Source organism: Lutjanus erythropterus, chromosome 19, assembly GCF_056507025.1.
Source record: "Lutjanus erythropterus isolate fLutEry1 chromosome 19, fLutEry1.hap2, whole genome shotgun sequence".
In the NCBI taxonomy this organism is placed as follows: Eukaryota; Metazoa; Chordata; class Actinopteri; order Lutjaniformes; family Lutjanidae; genus Lutjanus; species Lutjanus erythropterus.
In genome coordinates this window covers 11,063,760-11,082,443 of record NC_139335.1, presented here as the reverse complement: position 1 = coordinate 11,082,443, position 18,684 = coordinate 11,063,760, and the positions used below count along the sequence as shown (strand labels likewise).

The 18,684-nt window shown below is 40.0% G+C and overlaps 1 protein-coding gene across 14 annotated transcripts; it reads right to left on the bottom strand.

Moving 5' to 3' along the window:
* Window positions 1-213: 213 nt before the first annotated feature.
* elavl3 (ELAV like neuron-specific RNA binding protein 3) lies at window positions 214-18,629 on the bottom strand. Of its 14 annotated transcripts, none has more exons than XM_084743505.1 (8): window positions 18,064-18,629; window positions 10,933-11,152; window positions 10,738-10,841; window positions 8,305-8,458; window positions 7,954-8,182; window positions 7,403-7,456; window positions 6,787-6,825; window positions 214-6,007 (listed from the first exon to the last, which is right to left on the bottom strand). In XM_084743505.1, the coding sequence occupies exons 1-8, from the start codon at window positions 18,070-18,072 to the stop codon at window positions 5,659-5,661; spliced, it is 1,158 nt and encodes a 385-aa protein (XP_084599631.1). In that variant the 5' UTR covers window positions 18,073-18,629; the 3' UTR covers window positions 214-5,658. The 14 variants fall into 14 exon arrangements, with proteins under 14 accessions (XP_084599631.1, XP_084599635.1, XP_084599634.1 ...); XM_084743509.1 differs by having other exon boundaries at window positions 214-5,986; XM_084743508.1 differs by having other exon boundaries at window positions 10,933-11,149; window positions 18,064-18,627.
* Window positions 18,630-18,684: the final 55 nt, after the last annotated feature.

Genomic DNA, 18,684 nt, shown 5'->3' with positions numbered 1-18,684 from the left:
CTTTCATGTTCTCAAATCATTTAGCATAATACTGAGTCGGCAATGATTTTATGGATATAATGTAGAGCATAAGGAAACATGTTGATACTGAAAGAATATTTGACATCCAACCCTTACTGAATGTGAATACATGATGGTGAAAATTACATCCTTTCAATATGTTTGCTCATAACTCAATAATACTGTTTTGACAGTCAATAAAAATTGGGTCACTCAATATTTGTAACTTTTATTTTATTTTTTTCTGGCATGTAAAGTACAAATAATTAAACAATTCCATGAAAAAGTCTTCAAGCGTCTTCAGCTGAAATCCCAGTAATAAATATCCTAGACTAAACTGAAAGGTTTTTTTTTTCTTTGTTAAATTTTGACATTGTTCATTTGGTCATGTTTGGAAGTATGAGATTTTGTATTTTTCCTGCTGACGTTGGTGTCAGCAGAACTGTTTTGATCATTTTCACCTTTGATTTGTTCTACCATTCCAGGAAAATGTAAGAAAAACATCACTAAGTTACTGCGTCCCCTCTTCTAAATAAATAGACACAAAATACAGTTGGTTGAGAAACAGAAGGACCACTCACCCCTTTACTACCCTAGAGACTCCCAAGAAAACCTTCCTGCAGCTTTTCTGAGCTCTGCTATATTTTGCCGAAGCTCTTGGCTGGGTTTCCAAATGCATCTTGGTGCTAAAGAACATCTTTGTTTCAATAGCATAAATTGATATTGAAATTGATACAGATGATCTCAGTATTACAATGCTTTTACAGAAACAGAACCCTTTATATCTTTTTTTTTTTTGTAAATCAACCCATCAGCACAAACAGGAAAGCATCTTGTGAGCATATCAAACCAAGGACATCCCCTCTGTTCTGGCTAAATGCTGGACCCTTAAATGGGCCGAAGCCTCGCTACAGGGGCTGTCCCATGTCTCAGGGGTTCACAGAGTGGTTGAAAAAACAAGACTGTGATTAGATTAAATAATTAAAAGATTTTCATTTAACAAGACAAACAGAACACAGGCAGTAAAGGCATAACATCTAGCACACAGCATGTATGTTTATACACTTCAATTAGTTAAATATAGCAGTGCATTCTTTGACTATGGAGAACGTTTCCAAATCGTACTTCTAAAGCTGTTTTTCTATTTGTCCCCCTTTTAAGAAACGAAATGGTGTAACCACAATTTTGGCAAACTTAAAATCTTTTAAACTTGCAAATATAATGAAATAAACCATAAATATACACAAAACATACTTTATACGAGGCAATAATAATAATCATAATAAATAGTTTTTAAGTTAACAATAAGTTAAAACTACAAGCTTAAAGTCGCCCAAATAATACAAGTTTGTTGGCGCTATTTTGAATTTTTTCTGTTTAAATTATTTTATGTTGCAACAAAAGCTACCACAGACTTTTACAAACACAATTGAACACAGTTTGATTGAAATAAAAAAATCTAACTAAGTCTAAAATCTGCATACACTGTAAAAACTGCAACTAATTAAATAATGGAAGAAAAATAAACTGTACCCAATCAATGCAACCAAACATAATCTTTGACCCATGTGTGTTCTCTATGGCAACATCAACAACACAAATACGCTCATTTAACAAGTGAGTCTTGATATGTAAATGAAATCAATAAATTACAGGAAAAAAAATGATATTTGAAATTGACATGGGCTAAAACTGATGATATATTAGACAGTATTCCTTTCAAGGTCATTGAGAATTGCTCTATTAAGTTAGCCAAATATGCAGTTTGTTTGAGCTTGCATGGTCAGAGCACAAATTAGGGGCTGAGGAGGTGATTATGGAAATTTATCGATCAGAGCTCTCATTGCTTGTTTGATTTTCTTAATGAGTCTGTTCATTTTAATGTTTTTGTCTGAACATTTGCTCCTTTCACTATTCCGCAAACCTTTTCAGTGTGACGTTTAATTTCTTTTTTAAAAAATATATATCATTTGTTCTCAGTCAATATAAAAACAAAGCACATTGCACTTACTGTTCCATAGGAAAGTTTTTTTGTCTTTTTAAATGATTATTGTTGTTGCTCAAGCAGTGTAGTACTGTTTCCTGCCATGGTCCTTGGCTCTCTACTGTAGGTGTAGGTCTTTGTATAGACTGTGTGTGAAAGGTCATTTCGGGCTGTGGGTTTGGTTTGTGGGTTGACTGTACTACATCGGACATGGCTGGGTAAACAACTCCAGCTGCAGTTCAACGTGGCCTGTTATCTTGGTTGTTCCTAACGTCTATCACTGGTCTCACCAAGTGCTCAGTCCTACCGTGCTATCTCTTGCAAATTGCTCGACCCAAAATAGCGAGATTAGTCCTTTATGTGGTTGACTCGGGACACAAAAGCAACAATCATTCAGAGTATTTCGGGGGATGAAACAGTATGAGTCAGATCGAAAGATGCCGGAGTAAGTGGTGCAATGTTAACGGTTTTAAAGGATTAAATTGGTCACAAGACAAAGCAGATGATATAAATGTTGGGGGAAATACATTATTTGGATGCATACAATATTTCCTTTGTCAAGAGGTGAACTGATTCATCGTAATTTATTTTTGATATGCCTTTTTTATCATTCGGTGTCTGCATGAAATGTGTGCAAATGGGATTGCTTGCAACCGTTTCATTTTTGCATTTGGTTTAGTGGTTTTAGGATTTATTAATGCAAACTGATATGCGCAACTTAGATATTTAAAAGTAATGATAACTGAAATTGTAGAGGGTCCTTATTCAATAAATAACATAGATTTGTACAGCAATTACTCAGGGAATAATATAGTTAGTCTTAATTTATCCTTCTTGGTACTGACTTGCAAAGCAATTCTTTGGCAAAAATCAAACCTAATCTAATCATAAAGAATCATGCTCAGTGTTCATTATGAATCTGCATCACTGTTTGAATCTGCGATTTTACCTTTTTATTTGCAAGCAGCTATTCAGTTTTTCAGCTGGGCAATGAGCCGGTCTCACTGCAGCTTTGTCTGGGATTCTCAAGTCAAAGAACTTCACTTCACTGCACCATCACTGAAGCAACACTGTACACAACTTCAGGACAAGAGATGCGAGTGTGTCTAAGCACTCAAAAGTACAGATGTGTCTGTCAGGTTGTACCCCAACTGTTTAATTTGACTTTTTTTTTTCTACATCAAATTCGTTTTTGTTAAGTTTGTCTCAATTGTTTCGATAATGGTTGAACGGTAAAGTTTGTACGAGATACAATGTTCCTTCGCCCCCTCCCTAAATCCCCACCCATACACCGCATGCTTATTCCCCCTTGCTCTGCAAAGATCAGAGGGTTTAAAATAAAGCCATGCGATGTCCCAATTTTTCCAAGCTTAAGAATCTGTAAAAATTCAGCACAAGGTCTTGTTCCTTTGTATGTATAAAAATAGATTTATCTCTAATGTAATCCTTTCAAAGAGATCGTCCTCTTTGGCTAACACAGCGTCATTTAGAAAAGCAAAAGCAAAAATGTCTTGAATATACTTGACCTTATTTAATCTATTATCATGTGCAAATGTCTTGATATTGAAAGACATTAGCTCTCCCCACAGTAAATCTCAAGTCTGTTTTGTAACAGACATTTCAACTAGACAGGTTGGCCTTAATGTTACATCAAGGGTGCCATAAATAATTTTCATGCAATTGAGTTGGGGATATTTTGAGAAATGCTATTTTTGCAGTAGTTTCAAACAGATCTGAAGCAAATAAATAAATACCTTTCTGTTGTAAACAGAAGTATAATTATGACATTTATTTGCAGGCTTGATGTTGTACAGTCATCTTTTGAGAGGGCAGGAGATCAAAGTTTCAGGGAAGCTTTTAAGAGAATAGAGGGGTTTTAAATAAAACTGAGGAGCATTTGGCAAAGCTGGAGGAACTGGTAATCTTTCTCCTCAAAGGATCGGTGATAATTTTAACATCGCCAGATATCATCGCTCACACATGTGACTCTAAGTCCGTTTTAAATGTTCAGTCATTTTGGAACTGCAGTCCTCTTAATCTGCTCTATGCATGTTGTGACTGCAGAGCTCATGTGCTCCACTGAGTGGTAAACCTCAGACCTCATTTATTCTGGGAGCTTCTATCTGTGCACTAGACTGAAGAATAATACCGGTGCTCTTGAGTTTTTGCTCATCCTGTTATTTCTTTACAGACCTGCCTAGACCACTGTTCAGTCTGTGGGGTGTGTTGTTTATTATTGTCTTCAGAATTACTTTTTGCTGCTACTTGGATCATAATCATATTCAGACTATCAAATCCCCAGCTTCCATGTATCTAAAATAATCTGAAGACAAACCCTGTCTTGAGCACAGTAACATTCATAATCAAAGCATGTCAGCAAGAACGATATAACTTGGTTGTCTTTCACATCTCTTTCACCTTCTTCTCTTGACCTCTTGACACCAGGTGGCCTTTCAGTTAAAGGGATACACAGCCATGCAAAGTAAAATGGCCTGTGGGTAATGTAAAATACAGGTGCCATAAAAAAAATGATGCAAAAAGTGAAAAAACACCGGTATTTTCCTTTTGTTGTGGCTGTGTTATGGTGAAACGGTTTTCCCCTCGCACTCATCACGTTCTCGCCCGCCAGGCAATTACTAATGAACACTGTCACCATGGGAGCACTGCCACTCTGCTCTAAGTTCACAGACAGTCTGCTTGTGAGAAATTAGAAGAAATACAGGAACTTTTTTTTTTGTTTTCGTGGACTAAATATGTATATATCCTCTAGTTATTGAACTGTGTTTCTGTGATACAAAAGTGTACTGTTGTGTTGTTCGGTGTGAGACTGTGAGGGAAAGAGGTGATTCTGATGGCCTTCGGACTACTCTTTTCTGTGACCAGTATTCATTGGTTAACCTAAATCTTATTGGGTCTGAGCTAACAAGCTCACTTAGGGTAGAGAAACTGCCTTCACGCTAGGCACCACCTAATGCAGGTCAGGAAACAGTAGTCAAAGTTTCTAGAAAATGCTTACATACTCGGCTATTATAACCACCTTAAATATTGAATATATAGTTATATTTTAATAGACGTATATAAGAGAACACTGTTTTTTAATTTCATTTTCTTTGATCTAAAAAAATCGCTGATTCAAAATGCCCAAGTGTAAAAAAGTGACTACATCCTCTCCAGCAAGATAATGGGAGAGATGGTGGGGTAAGAGTTTGGGTAAATTGCACATATTCGTTCATTTAAATTTTTGATCGTTTTGTTCATCAGTTTTCATTATTTGCCTGAATTCAATCAAAGCACTCAGTACACATTCTCTGTCACATTCGTTAGACTGTCTCCTAAATAGATAGCTCTTGCCCCTACCCAACAAACCAGCTACGTACCCCTTCTAATTCAATCCAGGCAAATATAGGGAAGGACTAGCATGTTGTGTAAAGAGAAAAGAAAAACTCCACTAGTGTGTTTGTTTGAAACTCTGACTTGTGTATGCTTGCGTATGGATATGTTTGGTTATGTGTGTGTGTGTTTGTGTGTATGTCTGTGTTTGTGATAATATATTATGAATTTGTGTGAGAATGTGTCAGAGAGAGACTCAGTCCAGGCCCATGTAGAGTGATGGCACAGGGAGCTCAGGTTGCTCTCCCTGCAGGTCGAAGGAGCTGGTACCCGCAGCCTCTCTCTCAGGCCTTGTGCTGCTTGCTGGTCTTGAACGAAACCTGCAGCACGCGGTCACCCAGGCGGTAGCCATTAAGGCTAGCGATAGCCATGGCGGCTTCGTCGTAGTTGGTCATGGTGACAAAGCCAAAGCCCTTACATTTGTTGGTGGTGAAGTCACGGATGACCTTGACATTGGTGACGGCGCCGAAGGGCCCGAAGAGCTGCCACAGGACGCTCTCGTCTGCCTCGGGCGACAGGTTGTATACAAAGATGCACCAGCCGGCTCCAGTTGGACCAGTTAGGTTGACCCCGGCCAGGCTGGTCATGCTGTCAATGGTGATGGGGGAGAATCTGGGGAAGAGAGTAGGAGAACTACCATGGGTGTCATTCTGAAGTTCAACACAGCATTCAGTGCTCTATACTGTCTCTTATGGGCATGTTTCTCTGTGAGAAATGATAAAGACTGTAGTCGGGTATGGAGTCGGGGGACCCCATCTCCATCCCCTCTGCTGTACAGTAAGTAGATAAATATGTGTGGGCACCACAGTGGCTCCAAACTACCTGCTTTCATACAAAATGACACTGTGTGCCCTGAGACACAGACACCCACACAATGTGCATATTTTCTCATTTTCTCTGCTGACCAAAGCCTCTGGAAGAATTAAACACATGAATCACAATGTTCAACAAAAATCACAGTATTGAACAAAACACAGAAACCTAGAGAGGGATGAAAAGCAAATTGGAATCAAATCATACACAAACTGGAGCAAACAGAGGAGACGCAAACGGAATCTGGTATGTCCATGCTGGTGAAAAAAAGGGGACATTAAAGCAACTGAAACTGACAATGTTAGTTCATAAATAAATACATATAAATTATTTCTATTAAAACAAAAGAACGAAAAGGTTAAACAAAGCCATGCCAGAATACCCTGCTGTTAGAAGGCTGCATCATTGCTTATTGCAATTACAGATAGTATTTTGATGTCTGGGCTGCTTCTATAACATGGATAAATGGGCAGTGGGCATTAAGAATTATGGCCATTATATCTGATTTCGAGATGAAGTCAGCAGGTGGTATTCCAGGCACTTTGTTTGAGGTTTTATTTTGGCATGGATGCTTTTGAAAGTACACCTTTGGCATTTACCTCTTGACTCCGTAGCTGGCGTTTAGTAAATTGTCGAGTCTGCAACGCAAGAGGGAGAATGAAGGGGATGCAGAAGTTAGTTATGAGATCTACAAGGAAGGGGGGCTTTCAGTTAACAAGTTGCTCCTTCACCAGCTGGCCTCCAGAGGGCATCCTTCACTGCAACGTAGTCTCAAACCATCCAACCTCAAACTGATGGCGTGTAAAATAGTCCTGTGAATATGTGTCTCAGCTGGTATTTATTGGTCACTGTTGTTGTTTAAGCTCCAAAATATATTCCCCTTCAATAATTTAAATAAAAGATAAAAAGAAATCCTGTATCCTAGGTCATTTCACATCTACTGATTAAAAAATTATCCAAACTAATTAAATGAGCATTCCAGCCTGAGACCGTATCTACCTTGTGAGGTTCAATGAAAATATTGACTTTCAAACATTTTGAATCTTCACAATTACCCATCTAGATGTGGCCAACATCTGACAGTTTCAATCTTAATGATGCCTAAACAGTATAGGCAAAAAATTAAAGGTTCGGTAGGCCTATTAATCTTCTTAAACCAATATTTATTTAGCTTTAGGTTTTTTTAATTGTATTTGGAAAAATCTGGTCTCTTACATTGGTTTTGAGCTGTTATTTGGATCTGGTCCCTTTCCAAGTGAAGGGATCATGCTGCAGTTTAAAAGAAAGTCAGAGAAAAAGAGTGAGAAGGAGGGACAATGCAATATTGCCTATTCCTTCGTAACTATAAAGCAATAATATTGCTTAAAGGAACAGTACAAATCAGTTGTGTTAGTATTGACAGAAAAAAAGTTTTGTTTTTTAATGTTTTTGATTACACAGTTTCCCTTATTATACAACCAGACCACATTTGCTTTTTGGGTGTGCCACTTCATCGTATTTTTCTTGTATATTTACTCTTAGCTATGCGCTGGTGTAGTTGAGGCTTGACGTTGACTGTTGACTCAATAATGACATTCCATATCATATTACAACAATGAAATGTTGACACACTTAACACTCGTCCTTGTAAAATAGTGCGATATTGGGTTTGCTTAAGCAAGACAACACAGCAGGATGACCAGTGATTTGGTCTTGAAACAGTAGCTTTGTACAGACTATCTAGGGATTAACTCACAGGTGGTGTGAGGTTGGTAAAGGTTCAGTACCTGAAACGCTGAGTCTGGTGGTGCAGTGGCCCCGTGTAGCGGCGGGCAGCAGTCTGGTACAGCTGAGTCAGTAAGGCCTGGCCCGTCTTCTGGCTGGGGTTGTTGGCAAACTTGACAGTGATGGGCTCAGCAGCACCCAAAGGCTTCTGTCCGTTCAGACCTTTGATGGCCTCCTCTGCTTCGTTTCGCTTGTCAAACCGGATGAAGCCCACTCCTCGTGATATGCCTGCTCCGAATAAGAAAACAGACCAATGTTACTACCTTGGCATCAAGGACTGTTGCTGCCTACCAGTCTTTCATTCAGAGAAACAATATTTGAGTGACAGCATGAGAAGTTAAATAAGGCTATACCTGTAACTTGGTCCACTAGGATGCGGGATGTGATGATGCGACCGTATTGGGAGAACAGCTGTTCCATGTCCTTTTGGCTCATGGTTTTGGGGAGTCCACTTACGTAAAGGTTGGCATCACGAATAGAAGCCGAGCTTGGCCGAGCATATGATACCTATAACATCCAAATGAAGTAAATAAGTATATTGTATTTCTACGCCCCAAAATCACAAGAGTTTCAGACAAAAAGTTCCTGACAAACAGTCTTCGTTTTGACTCCTTTCTCCTCCACAGACCCAACTGTGTCTTTGCTCTCTGTCGACTTAATCAGTGCCTTTAAGCTCACTCTCAGGCACAATGAGAACACCACAGACACACTTAGATGACTGCAACTGTTACCCAAACTGATAGCAATCATCAGTTAACAAGCCCAAGTGTCAGCTTTGTTTTGCACTGAAAAACATCAGCCTTAGTTGATGTATTTTCCTGAATTCACTGGTGACTTAATTAGTGCACGGCCATTTTTGGTGCGTCTGTGTTTATATCCCATATGGTTTTGTGTTGGTCTACTTTTCAGAACATTTTGCATCTAGAACTGCAGAGGAAAAACTGATTGATTATAAAAATAAAAAAGTCATACACATCTTCTTGTTTTTTGTGTTCATGGGGGCATGTGAACACATGTGTGATAGATAATCCAGTTCAGTGCATTGTTAGCAGTGCTGTGTGTTTGTGTGTGATGGAGAGACAGAGTGAGTGTTGTCTGAGATAGGCTGAGCTGCCCTCCCTGTCCTGCCTCCTTCCTTTGTTTCTATCCTCTGGGGGAGAACAGCTCCACTGGCAAACAGCAAACAATGTAAGTGCATCACAAGACTTGCAGGATCCTTGACAACTTATAAACATACTCTTCATACGCACATGTTTTGTTTGTATGCATGTTTTGTATGTATGTTTGATAATGTAAAATTCAGAAATATTTACAGTATTAAAATGTATTTTTCTCATTGCACAGGATTCAAGAAAGCTGTGAGGTGAATTAAAAAGACCTGTGTTCTGTCTGTCAAATGAATACAGGTGTTCTGATTTCATCTATCAGTACTAAGCACCAGTGTCTATTGTGTACACAGACAGACTGTATGAGCAGGAGGGTTGTGTGGTGCAGTGATTAGGGTGTTCTGGACGAGTCAGGGGGGAGTTGCTGTGTTCGGGGAGCAGAGGCTGCCCTATAATTAACCCTCTCCCTGTCGCTCCCACAGTACAGATGGTGCCTGAAGCCCATATGGCCTCTAATCCTGTCATTGGCATTCTGCTCTCTGAGCTACCCCCTACCCTTCTACTGCTGCCCCCTCCCTCACTGCCTCTCCCCTCTCTATTGAACCCTCTTGCAAAGTCAGAAAAGCGAAAACTATGATATTGACCAGAGGAGTTATTCTTTAAATGTGAGAATAAATTATCATTAACTTATTTTATGTATAGATACATATAATAGGCTATGAGCCAACAATATAGCATAATAATTGTGATTCTAGTCAGTGAAGAAGAAATTTCTCACGTGCAAACTATGGGCTGCAACTAAGAATCATTTTGATCATCGATTAAATTATTTTATTATTTATTTTTACGATTAATCAGTTAGTTGTTTGGTCCATAAAAATGTTGATCTCTGTTGCCCAAAATTCAAGGTGATGTCCTCAAATGTCTTGTTTTGTCCACAACAAAAAGATATTCAGTTTACTGTCACAGAAGACTAAAGAAACCAGAAAGGAACTAAAATAAGAGAATTTGGACATTTTTTCTAAAAGTGATTCACTGATTATCAAAATAGTTGGCGATTAATTTTAGATATGTGTATATGTGTGTGTATGTATATATATATATATATGTATGTATACACACACATATGGTATTAGTCAGAATTAATGTCCCTATTCATGGACATGGACAGCTGTTGGAAGATCACCTGCTCTGCTCTCTCACAGATTTGATTTCTCAATCCTGCTGTTTGTCTCAATCTTTGATCTACTTTGATCAGGTTGGGGGGTGGATGGAAGGAAGTAGTGTTTAATAATATGCCCCCTCTTTCCCTCATCTGATTTTGGGACAAAGAAGCCCCCTAATTAGCCTAGATTGGAGGCAGATGGGGTAACCTGGACTGACCCTTGTGCGGCACAGTCAGGCTTCCTAATTACATTTCCATCACAATAACCTCTGCATGCTGTCCGCCCCTTGCTTTCTGACCTCCACTCTCCTTCTCTTTTCACCCTTTCTCTCACTCTCTTTGTTCTAGCCACCGCTCCCTTCTGCCTCCTCCTCCCCATTTTCCTCCCCTCCCTCTGTCACGTCTGCCACCGTCTCTCTCAACAGCCCCCTCTTGACAGAATTTCCACTTCCTTTCTTCTTGTCGAGATTAAAAAATGAAGAGTGGTTATGGTAGAGAGGTAGCGGTCTGCTCACCTTGATTGTTTTAGTCTGCAGTTTGAGACCATTGAGTGTGTTGATGGCCTTATCTGCATCATTTGGATCCACATAGTTTACAAAGCCATATCCCAAACTCTGACCTGGAGACAAAGAAAGAGCCATAGTGGTGTCAGCGATTCCAAAACCAGCTGAAGTGATAATGTTTTTTTCAATGTGGTCAAAGTGTTGTACCTGTTATCTTGTCTCTGACTAACTTGCAGGACTCAATCTCTCCAATGCTACCAAACAAACTTTTGAACTCTTCTTGGGTCATATTCTGAGGCAGATAGTTGACGATCAGGTTGGTTTTGCTGTCGTCTGTGGATCCGTTGGTGCTAATGACTGGACCGTTAGGCAGACTGGTTCCGCTTGGACCGTTGGACACCTGGGTTTCCATGGTGCTGATTATCTGCTGAGGAAGAGGGTGGAGTTAGATTCATAATTCACAAAGAGACACATTAGGACACAGCGGTGATATGGCTGCATAAATGTGCATATAAGCTACGCACACATCTACACACGCGGACTGTCCACTTTGTCACTGTCAGAGGGAAAGGTCAGGAATCAGCATTGCTAAAATGGAGATGGATACAAGGTCTGATTATCATCTCCCCTCCCCCACCTTCACCCCATCTTTCCTCCTCTCTCGCTCCCTGCCTCTGGTCCTGCAGATGTCACAGTCCTTTTTCCTTATTCCTCCCCTCCCCCTACTCTCTTCCAGGGTCAAACACCATTACATCATTACACAGCGATGGATAATAGTGATGGTGGTTTGTGAGGCTGGGGGAGTTAGGGGTGGCAGGGGTCTAGATGACGGACAAAAGTGAGCGTGACAATGTTAAATGGATTTTGTGCTGCATTAAATAGGGAATATCATGTTTTGGTAGAAAGATATGTCAGGATTACACATTTGTTCTTCTGACTTTGTTGTGCTTTCTTTGTGGTAAACTAACATTTATTTTTGTAAGTGGAGTAAGGGTGTGGGTTAGTGCACAGTGTAGTGTTTGTGTGGCTCTGGAGTACACCATGTTGCTTAATTTAATCCACAGGGGATTCTCAAGGAACATCTGTGTGGTCAGAAACAAAACTTCCTGCTCCACTTTCCCTTTCCTCACGCTAGTTCTCTGTCTCTGCATCATTATTTCTAGTGTAAATCTACATATCTTTTGTGTAAACAAATGACAAAAAATTTCAAGTTAAATTTGTTGCAGTGTCATTGGTTAGTGTGATGTTGATGTCACACAGCTGTACTAACTTGTTCAGCTGTCTGAATGAGAAAAAATGTCTAATTTACCAGGGGTATCTAGTGAAAACCTGCAACAGTTTCAGGTTTACTATCAACTATTTTAATTTTACATCCAACCCTGTGCAATATGATGCACATATTGGATAGAATGGCATTTTAAAAATCTGTCATCTGTGTTATTTACATGTTCAAATGTCATGAGATTAATTGTTTGATTTATTGCACCTGTCAAAGTAAATAAGTACTCATGTTTTGAGCTAAAATCTGCCTCTGTAAAACAACCATGCACGTGCATTTGCAGTGCCTTTTGCAGTTGTTTATGATGCATTTCAATATCTGCAAACACAAAAAGTGTAAGGTGTTTTGATAAACCACTGGAATGCATATACAGTGTGCCAGTAGTGCCAAAATGTAAATTGTTATGTCAGATTGTAGGTTCAAGCTGTTGCAGATCTCTAACTGGTGGGTGTTATGAATGTCAATAAGGCTAATTTAGTCTCCTCTAAAGCTCTTGGGGTCTTACAATGTAGTCCAAAGCAACATAGGGACTTAATTAAGGAATTATTTCAAAATTATATTCAGGGAATTTCCTGACTTGATGGAGAAATACTGTAGGGGTCACTGAAACATAAATATTGTTTATAACTTAAATATTTGCACAGCAATTAGCCCCTATAGCTTTTTAGATTACGCCCTCCTCTACTAAATCTAATCAGCTGTATTTTAATTTTCCAAATAAGTCTGAGCATGTTGTTGTCTCTTAAGTATTTTTCTTAATTGATAAGTGAGTAATGATGATATTTGCTGGCTTGGTTTATGTGTTATCATGTTACTAAAAGAATGAATTTCTTCATTTGTGTCTTTAAATCTGCGTTCAATTTCATGTGTTCTCTCTTCTCTTCTAGTGTCTGTGAGTGGGTCTGCCTAACCTGCCTTTCTCCCTCGTCTCTGTAACCTGCTGTCTTGCTTTGAGCCTCACCTCCACTCAGGTTGCCCAGGTAACAGCCCCTCAAAGACTGCATTGTTTCTACTGCGTGAATGGCTTTCTTAGTTCGAGATCAGTGTGTGTTTGTGTCTGTGCTTATTAGGAGCACATATACAGGTCAGACATTTTTCCTCCATGTTTGCAGAGGCAGGGAATATCAGTAAGTCAAATTGATGATGACAAGGGGAAAAGGAGTGCAGTGACAGAGTTAAGACAGCCTAAAAATAAGATTCTTCAGACACACGCCTATGCACAAAGGCAGTGTACTGTAGCTAGAAATCACGTCAATACTCCTGCTAAGCGATCTTTTTCATGCCATTATGAATTATGATACGATTAACTCTTGACATAAATAGGCAGAATCAAGCTGCTATGTTGCATTTATTGTAATATTAACCTAGTGCATTGTGCTGTGATGTGATGCATCTGACTAACAGAAACATGAGCAACTGAATGTGTCCCAAATATGACAAAAGCATTTTGAAGGAAAAACATATTAGGGCAAATTTGACTCGCCAACTGAAATAACTCTCAGCATGGCAGAACACACATCCCCAGTGAACAGTGTGAAGTTATATAATTCACAGACCCACTGAGTATGGGCCGGGCACTGAGATTGGCTGACACAAGCAGCAACTAAGATTAAGATTTTCATACAGAAATGGAGGGGAACAACATGCTTTGAAGTTGTTTGAAACAAATAGAAAAGACGAAAACCACAGAAGATCGTTTCATCTTCAGGTTAATCATATTTTATATTGTATACTAACAACAAAAATGAAATAGTCCACAGTTTGGTTGCAGCAACCCAATTACTGTGACATAAAGAGACAATAAATCACTGTGATGTTGCAGAGAGGCCTACAATAGCATGAATAATCACAGTACGCCCAGTATAGATCTACTCCAGCTCTAGGCTCCAGACATTTTCAACTGCTGGAGACAATAAAAAACGCTCACTCCAGGTCTACCTTGTAACCATGACGTCCTAGGTGTAAATATGGCCAAGGTCCTTTGTTGCATATCCTCCTTCTTTCTCAACATATATCTGGTTATCTATCTAATAAGGCTCAAAACATGCCATAGAAATAATCTTCTTTTAAAAATTCTCAAAGATTCCAGTTGTTAGGGTAGCAGTATGTGTCCCACACTGCTTTTTTCTATTTTGGGGTTCTGTGAGATCTCCCTTAATATTTAATGTACTGCATCAGCATCGCCCACACATGGTCCCAGACTTGCACGCAAACAAGATCCCTGCCTCCTCTGCCAAACACATGAACCCAGACTTGCACGCAAACAAGAGCCCTGCCTCCACTGCCAAGCACACGTACCACCTACACTGTACACAATTAAATTACAAAACACAGAAGCATTACAGGACTAAATGTAAATGCAGTCTGTGTTCTTGGTCTTCTGATGCCTATAAACAGCTTTCCCAATTCATTTCTGCTCCAAATGCATCACAGCACTGGAGGCTATAATGTACAGGAGAATAATTGCTTCCCAGTTTAACTCCGAACATGAGATTTACCACGATGCATGTTACAATGCACTAAGAATCAGCTGAAAGTCACTTTGAATGTGAGATATAGCAAGTCACCATCAGTATTTTGTTTTGGTATGCTGTCAAAGCAAAAAGATTGTTTGGGAATTTTAGGCTTAGTGTAGATTTAATTAATTTATTCTTATATGTGTTTTAGTTGTTTTTGTTTTGACAAAACTAATCATAAATCAATGAACACTAAAGAAATCCACTTTGATATTTTTCACATATAACAAAGATGAAAACAAAGATTTCTGCTTTTAATATATAACCTTGTCTGTAGTCCACATTATAGTGCCTTATATAAAGATTTTTTTTCTCTGGAAGGCATGAATCAAAACTGAATGCTAGGCTGAAGTGTAAATGAGCCTTCTAAATAACACAGATTACAGGATTATCCCAAACAAAGGGCATTAGCCACACTCTCTGCAGCTTAAGGGATCATGGTGGCAGCTGTAAAACAACAGGACGACAGGAGTCACAGCTCATGTCAGCCATGCACCGAGGCTCCATCCTATTCTCCGCTCCGCGGACTAAGAATAAAAGATTTCCAAAAGATTTCAGCTCTGTGAGTATGCGCTGCTTTGATAAGATGGGAGCAGACAACGTCAAAGGCTCGGGGAGACAAATCTGTCCTGCAAGTCCTTGTAGCATGCGGGGCGCTATCCAGCGTGCTGAAAAAGGGAGTGGCTTTCGGACGGTCTCATTTGAGGCCACGGAGGCCCGTGAATCCAGCAAACACCACCGAGTCCTTTCATTTGACATTTTGTTGACATTTATAACATTTTACTTCGAGTAATTAAGAAATAAATCACGTATACGACTGTTTTAAATATGGCAGATGCATAATATAATCCCTCGATTTCTCCGTTTCCCTAATTTAGCCCCCCTGTTTTTTAAAAAAAGGCAAGACTTGTGAGCTCTGCAGGCATTCATGAACCGGAGCGCCTTTTTGCTGAATAAACGTATTGAAACGACCAAACAAAAGAGCCACCCGTTCCTCCTCTTCTCCCTCGCAGAGGCTATGGCAGCACTATGAATATTAATGTAAACAGTGGCGCTTTGTGTCGTGGCCAGGGGCTGCAGGACTCTCCGGGAACAATGACTGTTACAGTTTCCAGCTACAAGTCAAAAACGCAATGATAGGTCAAATAAAAAATCACCAATCCGAGATATTTATTTGCTATTTTTGGTCGTTTTTACTAAGAACAAGGAGTAGTCCTGTATTTAGTGATAGTTGCAAATAAAAAGCTGGATGAACTGGCTTTAACTCGACGAGCATTGGCGTATATCAGGCGAATGGCCACTATAATAAATACAAATAAATATTGTCAGAGAAATTGTTTTTCCATAACCCTCACAAAACTATCAATCCACATTAACGCCAGTTTTATGTGAAATTAAATTACATGATCAATACGTCTTGCCTGAAAACATGGTGTAAGAAAGTACAGTCTCAGGGATGGAGAGTGTCTTTCTTCCCAACAGGCTTTATATTTGTTGCTGATAATTACATGAAGTCAGTGGCAACAGGAGGCAAATCACCGCTTACATAACATAATTGCATTTAACGTCTCATATAAGTTCGACAGGTCATTAACTAACTGAAAAATATAACAAGAAGCCTGTTAATCGTTGTATTTTCGACAGAGACCAAAAATGACCTCTAATCTCTTAAATCATCAGCCAGAAAGACTTGTATTTAATTCAGCATTTTGAACTTCATATCAAACAACCGTTCAGACTGCTTTACAGTGAGGGCCTCGGCTGCCCTTGTCCTTGAATTGTGTAAGTGCCTTGGATAGGTTATCTGACTCAACGCTTTTATTTGCTTGGCACTGCGGTACAGGCATGGAGGACTGCGGACCATGTGGAGGGGAGCTACAGCCTCTGTCCGTGTAAATCTGATTCTGTCTGGGCCTGCCAGGGACAATAGGTAATGTACAACAAAGAGAAAGTAAAACTGCAATTGGAGATGTGTCAAGTGGACAGTTCGAGTCCCACAGATGATGAAACACCGTGCTGTCCACCTCCATTTTGCACATTTCTTCGGTGCAATATTCTGACCTTTTAAAATTCAACGAAATGATTTCTTAAAGTTGTATATGGGCCTATTTTTCGAGGACCAAGCTTTATCTCTCACATCCTGTTCCTTCAATGACAATGTTCCTTCAGTTAATATTTTATTTTGTGTTCTATATCAGTCATAGACTGAAAAGCCTGATATTTTATATGTAGATATAATTCCAGTTATCATTAGTCCTTAAAAAAAATCACAATTCCCATGAATTAAACTAATAAAATAGTAACGCTTTTAAAAATATATCACTGTAATAAGCAGGGGTTTTTATCACCTGCACGTGTTGTGAGGTTGGACCGAGCAGCATCCATGCTGATTCTTGGTTTCTTATTTATTTCCTGGCGTCTACAATTTTAATGTAAATGTGTCTTAATTTGTCTGCTTAGATAAACTCTCTGTTGTCGGCCGTGGGGCATGTCAAGAGGTAAAGCTTTGTAGGCCTTTTGAGGCTTCAAGGCCCTCGTTTGGTGCTTAGTCCAACAGAGACACGCCCAATCCGGCCGTCGGCTCAGAGCAAAGCTAATTTATCACCGCTCACATCTCCTTTTATCCGACAGGCGCAATGCAAGCATGGCCATCTTGTACGTATGCGATGTGATACTTGGAGAAAATGCGCTTAAAATGGAGATGTCCGTGCGTGTCCTTACTGTCGCGGCCTCTGAGATTTCCAGCCCATTTACTCGGTTGCATCGCAACGAGAACCCTGAGGAATTTGGACTTTGTCTGATTCAATGCAAACCGATGGATGCGTAATTTCCCTCCTCCCCCTCCCCCTCCCGGAGTGACTCGACCCTTTTTTCCCTTGCCTTGCTGGATGGGCCCTCAGCCTCCGAGGCATCATGTTTTGTCTCAGAAAGCCGTCTCCAGCATCCTTGTGCTGTACCAGGCAAAGAAAGAGCTAGTCCTCCCCCCACACTGAAGCGAGCGCCTCATCGCCTTTCTGCCTCTCCATCACTGTAATCCTGCGGAATTCCTACATCTCGACTCCTGCATCATTTAGGAAATGTAATCAAAGCTGCGACATTTAGACAATCAGAGTGGCTGCGAAACAAAAACGTAAAAGCTGTGCTCTCTAAAATGGCAGGAGAAAGACTTTATCCATCGCTGAAGATGACTGCAGGCTGGAGCGCAGCCGGCATGGCGCATCACTCAGTATGAGATTGCTAATTGCCTCTATCGATCGTTAATCTTATCACAATATTATGGCATTTCATATTGAACAAAAACATAGGACACTAATCCCAGAGCTGCTCAGTGTTTGGGCATGTGGCTATTGCTATGGAGCTCAATTTAAATTTATATCAGTCTCCACTAAAGATATATCAGTAAATAAATCTGTGTATTGCTACATCACATGTGCACTTGTATTGTAGTACATAACAAATCCAACAAAAGGGACTAAGATACAAGGTAGACAGGCTGCTACAACACCCCCTTCACAAATATAAGAGAAATAGAGTCATACGTACAGTAACCATTCTTGACGTACAATGAAAGAAATCTAGGTCCTTCTTTGCACTGATCTTGAAGCTGAAGGATGAGTCTCTGTTTGCTCTTCGGCCTTTATATTATATGGCCCTTGTGTTCTGTCAGGAGTCCAAATTAAAAGAAAAAAAAAAGAAAAAAAGGAAAAAAATACAATCTTCACCAGGGAATCTCAGCCCTCTGAGATTGTAGGTGTCCTCTATAGGATGAAAATGAGGAGAAAGGGGTTTTCTACTGGATGATGATGAGGGAGAGCGTTCTCTCCGAGTGGCGTGGGCGATGGTTCAGAAAAAAAGAGAAGCAGTGATCCTCAGCAGGGTGTGTCCAGGGGAGGGTGTTCTGGTTCTGCTGTTTTTATGTGTAATTCCCTGCTCCTCTCGCAGTCTCCTTCTGTGCCTCTGCTGCAATGTTCTTCTTTTATGCGTCCTCCTGGCTGGCAGAGCGCGCTGCTGATTGGCTAATTGTGCAGGGAGGGTACTACATGGCAGCCATTGCAATGCGCTCCTCTCCCATTATCCCCTTCAGGAGAGATCACCAAGAGTCCCCCCCTCCTCTCCTCCTCCCACCCTCCCTCTTCCATCCCTGCCCTTCCATCTCTCCACTCC

Excerpts from the sequence above, each read along its gene's own strand:
- elavl3 (XM_084743505.1), bottom strand. Across the intron at positions 10,842-10,932 it reads AGTCAGAGACAAGATAACAG|GTCAGAGTTTGGGATATGGC; the intron begins GTACAACACTTT and ends CTTTGTCTCCAG. Across the intron at positions 8,459-10,737 it reads TGCAGACTAAAACAATCAAG|GTATCATATGCTCGGCCAAG; the intron begins GTGAGCAGACCG and ends TGGATGTTATAG.